General features: G+C 48.9%; 1 protein-coding gene across 1 annotated transcript in view; it reads left to right on the top strand.

Annotated features, from left to right (window-relative positions):
- LOC139563414 (alpha-actinin-1-like) overlaps positions 1 to 10,923 on the top strand; it is a gene marked incomplete in the record, with an annotated part of 117,402 nt that overhangs the window by 60,230 nt on the left and 46,249 nt on the right. The window contains 3 exon segments of the mRNA XM_071382063.1: positions 5,156 to 5,242; positions 8,070 to 8,157; positions 9,908 to 9,986. Of these exon segments, the coding sequence (XP_071238164.1) occupies positions 5,156 to 5,242; positions 8,070 to 8,157; positions 9,908 to 9,986 (254 nt within the window).

Raw genomic sequence — 10,923 nt, 5'->3', positions numbered from 1 at the left:
GGTTGGTGACAGGGGTGGGTGGGGGCTGGTGACAGGAGTGGGTGGGGGCTGGTGACGGGTAGGTGGGTGGTTGGGGGCTGGTGACGGGTGGTTGGGGGTTGGTGACAGGGGTGGGTGGGGGCTGGTGACAGGTAGGTGGGGGGGGGCTGGTGATGGGTGGGGGGGGCTGGTGATGGGTGGGTGGGGGCTGGTGACAGGGGGGGGGGCTGGTGATGGGTGGGTGGAGGTTGGTGATGGGGAGGCTTGGGCAGGAGTTCAGGCAGTGGACACTCAAACAGAGTTTAAAGCTCGTGGAAAGTGTCAGGGCAGGCAGAGGGCCATATGAGGGGGTGGGGGTTCGGGGTTAGTGATAAGACAGGGGGTGGGGGTTCGGGGTTAGTGATAAGACAGGGGGTGGGGGTTCGGGGTTAGTGATAAGACAGGGGGTGGTGGTTCGGGGTTAGTGATAAGACAGGGGGTGGGGGTTGGGGGTTAGTGATACAACAGGGGGTGGGGGTTAGTGACAGGACAGAGGGTGGGATTAGTGACAGGACAGAGGGTGGGATTAGTGACAGGACAGAGGGTGGGGTTAGTGACAGGACAGAGGGTGGGATTAGTGACAGGACAGAGGGTGGGATTAGTGACAGGACAGAGGGTGGGATTAGTGACAGGACAGGGGGTGGGATTAGTGACAGGACAGAGGGTGGGGTTAGTGACAGGACAGAGGGTGGGATTAGTGACAGGACAGAGGGTGGGATTAGTGACAGGACAGAGGGTGGGATTAGTGACAGGACAGAGGGTGGGATTAGTGACAGGACAGAGGGTGGGATTAGTGACAGGACAGAGGGTGGGATTAGTGACAGGACAGAGGGTGGGATTAGTGACAGGACAGAGGGTGGGATTAGTGACAGGACAGAGGGTGGGATTAGTGACAGGACAGAGGGTGGGATTAGTGACAGGACAGAGGGTGGGATTAGTGACAGGACAGAGGGTGGGATTAGTGACAGGACAGAGGGTGGGATTAGTGACAGGACAGAGGGTGGGATTAGTGACAGGACAGAGGGTGGGATTAGTGACAGGACAGAGGGTGGGATTAGTGACAGGACAGAGGGTGGGATTAGTGACAGGACAGAGGGTGGGAGGTTGGGATTAGGGGTTAGTGACAGGACAGAGGGTGGGAGGTTGGGATTAGTGACAGGACAGAGGGTGGGAGGTTGGGATTAGGGGTTAGTGACAGGACAGAGGGTGGGAGGTTGGGATTAGTAACAGGACAGAGGTTGGGAGGTTGGAATTAGTGACAGGACAGAGGGTGGGAGGTTCGGATTAGGGGTTAGTGACAGGACAGAGGGTGGGAGGTTGGGATTAGTGACAGGACAGAGGTTGGGAGGTTGGGATTAGTGACAGGACAGAGGGTGGGAGGTTCGGATTAGGGGTTAGTGACAGGACAGAGGTTGGGATTAGGGGTTAGTGACAGGACAGAGGGTGGGAGGTTGGGATTAGTGACAGGACAGAGGGTGGGAGGTTCGGATTAGGGGTTAGTGACAGGACAGAGGGTGGGTGGTTGGGATTAGGGGTTAGTGACAGGACAGAGGTTGGGTTTAGGGGTTAGTGACAGGACAGAGGGTGGGAGGTTGGGATTAGTGACAGGACAGAGGGTGGGAGGTTCGGATTAGGGGTTAGTGACAGGACAGAGGGTGGGAGGTTGGGATTAGTGACAGGACAGAGGGTGGGAGGTTGGGATTAGGGGTTAGTGACAGGACAGAGGGTGGGTGGTTGGGATTAGGGGTTAGTGACAGGACAGAGGTTGGGCTTAGGGGTTAGTGACAGGACAGAGGTTGGGAGGTTGGGATTAGTAACAGGACAGAGGTTGGGAGGTTGGGATTAGTGACAGGACAGAGGGTGGGAGGTTCGGATTAGGGGTTAGTGACAGGACAGAGGTTGGGCTTAGGGGTTAGTGACAGGACAGAGGTTGGGTTTAGGGGTTAGTGACAGGACAGAGGGTGGGTGGTTGGGATTAGGGGTTAGTGACAGGACAGAGGGTGGGTGGTTGGGATTAGGGGTTAGTGACAGGGCAGAGGTTGGGTTTAGGGGTTAGTGACAGGACAGAGGTTGGGTTTAGGGGTTAGTGACAGGACAGAGGGTGGGTGGTTGGGATTAGGGGTTAGTGACAGGACAGAGGGTGGGTGGTTGGGATTAGGGGTTAGTGACAGGACAGAGGTTGGGCTTAGGGGTTAGTGACAGGACAGAGGTTGGGTTTAGGGGTTAGTGACAGGACAGAGGGTGGGTGGTTGGGATTAGGGGTTAGTGACAGGACAGAGGGTGGGTGGTTGGGATTAGGGGTTAGTGACAGGACAGAGGTTGGGTTTAGGGGTTAGTGACAGGACAGAGGTTGGGTTTAGGGGTTAGTGACAGGACAGAGGGTGGGTGGTTGGGATTAGGGGTTAGTGACAGGACAGAGGGTGGGTGGTTGGGATTAGGGGTTAGTGACAGGACAGAGGTTGGGTTTAGGGGTTAGTGACAGGACAGAGGTTGGGTTTAGGGGTTAGTGACAGGACAGAGGGTGGGTGGTTGGGATTAGGGGTTAGTGACAGGACAGAGGGTGGGTGGTTGGGATTAGGGGTTAGTGACAGGACAGAGGTTGGGCTTAGGGGTTAGTGACAGGACAGAGGGTGGGTGGTTGGGATTAGGGGTTAGTGACAGGACGATGTCAGACTTTTAAATGGAATGAACAGGATGTGTGGTTCCCTCCCCCAGCTGGAATGAACAGGATGTGTGGTTCCCTCCCCCAGCTGGAATGAACAGGATGTGTGGTTCCCTCCCCCAGCTGGAATGAACAGGATGTGTGGTTCCCTCCCCCAGCTGGAATGAACAGGATGTGTGGTTCCCTCCCCCAGCTGGAATGAACAGGATGTGTGGTTCCCTCCCCCAGCTGGAATGAACAGGATGTGTGGTTCCCTCCCCCAGCTGGAATGAACAGGATATGTGGTTCCCTCCCCCAGCTGGATCTGTTCAGTACATCCCTAATCTCACCATATTGACATTCTGTTTCCTTTATACATGGTCTCTTTAGTATTGTGTTCTCATGTAACATTAAACTTGAAGCCCCTAACTTGATGTTATATTGTGTCAGTGTTGTCTATGCTGTGACATGTGGTGAGCCTGTTGGAAGTGAGCCCGAACTGGTTCCAGTACAGTGGATAACTAACGCACTAGGTGCCCTAGATTAGAGGTAGAAACACATGATTAGTTTGGGAGGAGAGGAGAGGTGGTGAGAAGAGGAGAGGCCCCAATCCGGGTCCCCCCCCATCCGGAAACCGGCCTGACTAACAGGTGTCTCTGTATGTAGCCTCGCTACTGTATATAGCCTCTCTACTGTATATAGCCTCTCTACTGTATATAGCCTCTCTACTGTATATAGCCTCTCTACTGTATAGAGCCTCTCTACTGTATATAGCCTCTCTACTGTATATAGCCTCTCTACTGTATATAGCCTCTCTACTGTATATAGCCTCTCTACTGTATATAGCCTCTCTACTGTATATAGCCTCTCTACTGTATATAGCCTCTCTACTGTCTATAGCCTCTCTACTGTCTATAGCCCCTCTACTGTATATAGCCTCTCTACTGTATATAGCCTCTCTACTGTATATAGCCTCTCTACTGTATATAGCCTCTCTACTGTATATAGCCTCTCTACTGTATAGAGCCTCTCTACTGTATATAGCCTCTCTACTGTATATAGCCTCTCTACTGTATATAGCCTCTCTACTGTCTATAGCCCCTCTACTGTATATAGCCTCTCTACTGTATATAGCCTCTCTACTGTATATAGCCTCTCTACTGTATATAGCCTCTCTACTCTATATAGCCTCTCTACTGTATGTAGCCCCTCTACTGTATATAGCCTCTCTACTGTATATAGCCTCTCTACTGTATATAGCCTCTCTACTGTATGTAGCCCCTCTACTGTATATAGCCTCTCTACTGTATATAGCCTCTCTACTGTATATAGCCTCACTACTGTATATAGCCTCTCTACTGTATATAGCCTCTACTGTATATAGCCTCTCTACTGTATGTAGCCTCTCTACTGTATATAGCCTCTACTGTATATAGCCTGTCTTTTTACTGTTGTTTTTATTTCTTTACCTACCTATTGTTCACCTAATACCTTTTTTGCACTATTGGTTAGAGCCTGTAAATAAGCATTTCACTGTGAGGTTTGGGAGCTGTTTGTATTCATCTAACGTGACAAATATACTTTGATTTGATTTAATTTGAAACCTCTTCATGCTAGATTTGGGATCACGGTTCTGCGCATGCTATTCTACGCACATCTTTGTTTTTCTAACGTAATGGCTGCTCACACTCCCCCGTCCCTTCACGTTTAACTCTTAACTCACCCTCTTCTGAACCACGACGATGTAGCGTAAATGTCTCTGCGTCGTATTTCTGATCAGCTGAAATAAGAAATCCTGCTGGTGATTTTAAGGAACATTCTGGAACATACTGTATGTAGCCTGTTATTTTTTAAAGGCTACAGCCTGTCTGTCTGCGCCAACGGGATATTGTAGTTGGACAAGCAGGACGCAGCCCCTACACTTTGGAGATAAAACTGTCAGTGTTTTTTTGTGTGATGTAGATTCATCTTTATAGTTGCTGCCATATCCGTAGTTCCTGGAAAAAAACAAACACCACTTTACTGCCTTGTCTGCTTCCTGCGCAGCCCTAGCCAATGTTTGCAACATTCAGTCGCTAATTAGACTGCATGTCTGTGTCTTGCTGCGTTCCACCTCTGGGAAGTTTTAGGCAGCCGAGCTTTAGGCAGCTGAGCGTGTATCCGAACCGGTGAAAAGTCTGACCATGGGCAATGCTCATTCCGTTTTGCATTGCCCGTTGTCATAGTTATGCAGTGGTGTAAAGTACTTAAGTAAAAAATACTTTAAAGTACTACTGTATGTGCATGTAGGAGTACTGTCATGCATGTGAAGTCAGATCAATGTTATTTCACCAGCAATGAAATCATAAACCTGATATACATCAAATGGCACAGTGAAACTGTAACTAGCACTGTCAATGTGATCTCAGGCTAACCTCTCTTCTTCTCTTCTCCTCCTCTCCTCTCCTCTCCTCTCCTCTCCTCTCCTCTCCTCTCCTCTCCTCTCCTCTCCTGCAGAGATCGTCGACGGCAATGCTAAAATGACCCTGGGAATGATCTGGACCATAATCCTTCGCTTCGCCATCCAGGACATCTCTGTGGAAGGTACCAGGATGTAGATGTCCTCCTCTGACTTCCTCTTGTTTATAACACATTATAAAGGCTTATTCATGTTTACAACATGTTATAACGCATTATATCCACATGGGTACAATCCACAGAGGTACTTGGCCTATCCACAGGGGTACTTGGCCTATCCACAGAGGTACTTGGCCTATCCACAGGGGTACTTGGCCTGTCCACAGGGGTACTTGGCCTGTCCACAGGGGTACTTGGCCTGTCCACAGGGGTACTTGGCCTGTCCACAGGGGTACTTGGTCTATCCACAGGGGTACTTGTCCTGTCCACAGGGGTACTTGAGAAGACTCATGAGGCAATAGGCCTACTGGTAAAATGCATAAGAGTGGGTACTTCGGTGGTACCCTGGGCAGAGCAAAATGGGATTGGGGTTACAGTAGGCAGCTCAATTTTACATTCAAATTGAATAAGTAAGTATCAGATGCATTTTGTATTGTTGGCTTTGAATGTATACTAAAACAAACATAAGTTATATACAAGTAATAGAATATAACATGGATGAATATATGTCATAATATATACCGTATTAATATACCATATAACATGATAGATGAATAAATGTCATAATATATACCGTATTAATATACCATATAACATGATAGATGAATATATGTCATAATATATACCGTATTAATATACCATATAACATGAACTGTATTAGAGATGAATGATTCCCCCTCTCCTTTTAAAACCTCCTACAGCCTCTCCTTATAAAACCCCCTACAGCCTCTCCTTTTAAAAACCCCTACAGCCTCTCCTTTTAAAACCTCCTACAGCCTCTCCTTCTAAAACCCCTACAGCCTCTCCTTTTAAAACCTCCTACAGCCTCTCCTTTTAAAACCCCCTACAGCCTCTCCTTTAAAAACCCCTACAGCCTCTCCTTTTAAAACCTCCTACAGCCTCTCCTTCCAAAACCCCTACAGCCTTCTCCTTTTAAAAACCCCTACAGCCTCTCCTTTTAAAACCCCTACAGTCTCTCCTTTTAAAACCCCTACAGCATCTCCTTTTAAAACCCCCTACAGCCTCTCCTTTTAAAACCTCCTACAGCCTCTCCTTTTAAAACCTCCTACAGTCTCTCCTTATAAAACCCCCTACAGCCTCTCCTTTTAAAACCCCCTACAGCCTCTCATTTTAAAACCTCCTACAGCCTCTCCTTTTAAAAAACCCTACAGCCTCTCCTTTTAAAACCTACAGCCTCTCCTTTTAAAACCCCCTACAGCCTCTCCTTTTAAAAACCCCTACAGTCTCTCCTTCTAAAACCCCTACAGCCTCTCCTTTTAAAACCTCCTACAGCCTCTCCTTCTAAAACCCCTACAGCCTCTCCTTTTAAAACCTCCTACAGCCTCTCCTTTTAAAAACCCCTACAGCCTCTCCTTTTAAAACCCCTACAGTCTCTCCTTTTAAAACCCCTACAGCATCTCCTTTTAAAACCCCCTACAGCCTCTCCTTTTAAAACCCCCTACAGCCTCTCCTTTTAAAACCCCTACAGCCTCTCCTAATGAAACCTCCTACAGCCTCTCCTTTTAAACCCCCCTACAGCCTCTCCTTTTAAAAACCCCTACAGCCTCTCCTTTTAAAACCCCCTACAGCCTCTCATTTTAAAACCCCTACAGCCTCTCCTTTTAAAACCCCCTACAGCCTCTCCTTTTAAAACCCCCTACAGCCTCTCCTTTTAAAAAACCCTACAGCCTCTCCTTTTAAAACCCCTACAGCATCTCCTTTTAAAACCTCCTACAGCCTCTCCTTTTAAAACCCCTACAGCCTCTCCTTTTAAAACCCCCTACAGCCTCTCCTTTTAAAACCCCCTACAGCCTCTCCTTTTAAAACCCCCTACAGCCTCTCCTTTTAAAACCTCCTACAGTCTCTCCTTCTAAAACCCCTACAGCCTCTCCTTTTAAAACCTCCTACAGCCTCTCCTTCTAAAACCCCTACAGCCTCTCCTTTTAAAACCTCCTACAGCCTCTCCTTTTAAAAACCCCTACAGCCTCTCCTTTTAAAACCCCTACAGTCTCTCCTTTTAAAACCCCTACAGCATCTCCTTTTAAAACCCCCTACAGCCTCTCCTTTTAAAACCCCCTACAGCCTCTCCTTTTAAAACCCCTACAGCCTCTCCTAATGAAACCTCCTACAGCCTCTCCTTTTAAAACCCCCTACAGCCTCTCCTTTTAAAAACCCCTACAGCCTCTCCTTTTAAAACCCCCTACAGCCTCTCATTTTAAAACCCCTACAGCCTCTCCTTTTAAAACCCCCTACAGCCTCTCCTTTTAAAACCCCCTACAGCCTCTCCTTTTAAAAAACCCTACAGCCTCTCCTTTTAAAACCCCTACAGCATCTCCTTTTAAAACCCCCTACAGCCTCTCCTTTTAAAACCCCTACAGCCTCTCCTTTTAAAACCTCCTACAGCCTCTCCTTTTAAAACCTCCTACAGCCTCTCCCTTTAAAACCTCCTACAGTCTCTCCTTTTAAAACCTCCTACAGCCTCTCCTTTTAAAACCCCCTACAGCCACAATGGGATTAGTTTGAACTGGCTCAGCAGAAACAGTCCAGGTTAAGGAAATGTGTCAAATGGGATGCCGTTAGGAACCAATCCTATGTCACAGCATGATTTTAACTAACTAATTTCTCATTGATTGTTTTTCCGCCTACATCCTCCCCTCCCCTCCCTTCTGCTCCTCTCCCCCCTTCTTCCCCTCTCCTTTCTTCTGCTCCTCCCCTCTCCTCCCTTCTGCTCCTTTCCTTCCTTCCTCTCTCCTCTCCTCCCTTCCTCTCTTCTCCTCTCCTCTCCTACCTACAGAAACATCAGCCAAAGAGGGTCTTCTTCTGTGGTGCCAGAGGAAGACTGCTCCCTACAAGAATGTCAACATTCAGAACTTTCACATTAGGTAATAGAAGAACCCTACGTCCCAAATGGCACTCTATTATAGAGCACTGGTTAAAAGTAGTGCACTATATAGGGAATTGGGCTGCCATAGGTCCTTAGTTAAAAGTAGTGCACTATATAGGGAATAGGGCTGCCATAGGTCCTTAGTTAAAAGTAGTGCACTATATAGGGAATAGGGCTGCCATAGGTCCTTAGTTAAAAGTAGTGCACTATATAGGGAATAGGGCTGCCATAGGTCCTTAGTTAAAAGTAGTGCACTATATAGGGAATAGGGCTGCCATAGGTCCTTAGTTAAAAGTAGTGCACTATATAGGGAGTACTGTTCAATGTGGGACACACACAAGGCCTCTGCTAGAGGTTTTACAGGCAATGTGATTCAGTGGCGGTCGATGCCGTTTAAGATGGAGGACAATAATTGAACAGAGGAGGAGTGGGGAGGGTAGAAGAGAGGAGGGGAGAAGAGAGGAGAGGAGAAGAGAGGAGGGGAGAAGAGAGGAGAGGAGAAGAGAGGAGGGGAGAAGAGAGGAGAGGAGGGGAGAAGAGAGGAGAGGAGAAGAGAGGAGGGGGGGATGAGAGGAGGGGAGAGGATGGAGGGGAGGAGAGGGAGAGGAGGGGGGGATGAGAGGGAGAGGAGGGGGAAGAGGATGAAGGGGAGGAGAGGGAGAGGAGGGGGGGATGAGAGGAGGGGAGAGGGAGGGGAGAAGAGAGGAGAGGAGAAGAGGGGAGAGGATGGTGGGGAGGAGAGGGAGAGGAGGGGGGGATGAGAGGAGGGGAGAGGATGGAGGAGAGGAGAGGGAGAGGAGGGGGGGATGAGAGGAGGGGAGAGGATGGAGGAGAGGAGAGGAGGGGGAGAGGATGGAGGGGAGGAGAGGGGAGAGGAGGGGGGGATGAGAGGAGGGGAGAGGATGGAGGAGAGGAGAGGGAGAGGAGGGGGGGATGAGAGGAGGGGAGGAGTGGGAGAGGAGGGGGGGATGAGAGGAGGGGAGAAGAGAGGAGAGGAGAGGAGGGGAGAGGATGGAGGGGAGGGGAGGGGAGGAGAGGAGGGGAGGAGGTGGTTATTCCAGCGGAAGCTGGTCAGACCTGGCTCTATGAACACCAGTCCTGACTCAGAAGCTGGTCAGACCTGGCTCTATGAACACCAGTCCTGACTCAGAAGCTGGTCAGACCTGGCTCTATGAACACCAGTCCTGACTCAGAAGCTGGTCAGACCTGGCTCTATGAACACCAGTCCTGACTCAGAAGCTGGTCAGACCTGGCTCTATGAACACCAGTCCTGACTCAGAAGCTGGTCAGACCTGGCTCTATGAACACCAGTCCTGACTCAGAAGCTGGTCAGACCTGGCTCTATGAACACCAGTCCTGACTCAGAGGCTGGTTAGACCAACAATGTGCTCTGTGATGTGCATCAGGTTGTTAGAGCTCGTTGTTGTTTTAATGAGGACCTGATGGCACGTAGCTCATCTATCAGTCCATATAGGGTAGATTCTCTGCCATGGCAATGCCTTCTGGAAGGATGGACAGGGAGAGAAGGTCAAAGTGATTTGAAATAGTGTGTAGGTATAGGGATTCCTCAGTGCGTCTCTGTAGCCATGGATTAGTGTGTTATGATTCATCCAAATCTTCTCTTATATTACATCTCTCTCTCTCTCCTTCTCTCTGTCTCTGTCTCTCTGTCTCTGTCTCTCTGTCTCTCTCTCTGTCTCTCTCTCTGTCTCTGTCTCTCTGTCTCTGTCTCTCTCTCTCTCTCTCAGCTGGAAAGATGGGTTGGGATTCTGTGCTCTCATTCACAGACACCGTCCAGAGCTCATTGACTATGGCAAGCTGCGCAAGGTGAGACTACTGTTACTGCTTTACCTTAGCAGTCTTTCCAACACTAATGCAACCACATCTAACGACGTGGAAATGATCCTCTATCTGTTTTTCCTCTCGCCTAAAAACATGTCTGTATCAGGTCACAAGGCCAGACCCAGATGCAGATATGGGAGGCAGATGGTTGGAGTCTTTGATATTTATTGTAATCCAGAAGGGGTAGGCAAGAGAATGGTTGTGGACAGGCAAAAGGTCAAAACCAGTTCAGAGTCCAGGAGGTACAGAGTGGCAGGCAGGCTCGAGGTCAGGCAGGTGGGTACAGAGTCCAGAAACAGGCAAGGGTCAAAACCGGGAGGACTAGAAAAAGGAGAATAGAAAAAGCAGGAGTACGGGGAAACAGACAAGTCGAACTGGCACAGAGAGACAGGAAACACAGAGATATATACACTGGCACAGAGAGACAGGAAACACAGGGATAAATACACTGGTACAGAGAGACAGGAAACACAGGGATAAATACACTGGCCCAGAGAGACAGGAAACACAGGGATAAATACACTGGCACAGAGAGACAGGAAACACTGGGGAAAACAAGCGACACCTGGGGGATAATAACGAAATAATAATAATGAAACAGATCAGGGTGTGACGGTCTGTCTATCGGTCTGTCTAGCTTTCTACCTGTCTATCTATATGTCTGTCTACCTTTCTACCTGTCTATCTACATGTCTGTCTACCTTTCTACCTGTCTATCTACATGTCTGTCTACCTTTCTATCTACATGTCTGTCTGTCTGTCTGCCTACATGTCTAACTGTCTGTCTGCCTACATGTCTGTCTGCCTACATGTCTGTCTGTCCCTCTACCTGTCTGTCTGTCTACCTACCTGTCTGTCTGCCTACATATCTGTCTGCCTACATGTCTGTCCCTCTACCTGTCGTTCTGTCCCTCTACCTGTC

This window comes from Salvelinus alpinus, chromosome 34, assembly GCF_045679555.1.
Source record: "Salvelinus alpinus chromosome 34, SLU_Salpinus.1, whole genome shotgun sequence".
NCBI lineage: Eukaryota > Metazoa > Chordata > Actinopteri > Salmoniformes > Salmonidae > Salvelinus > Salvelinus alpinus.
The sequence above is the reverse complement of the archived record's forward strand: the minus strand, read 5'-3'. Positions and strand labels throughout refer to the sequence as shown.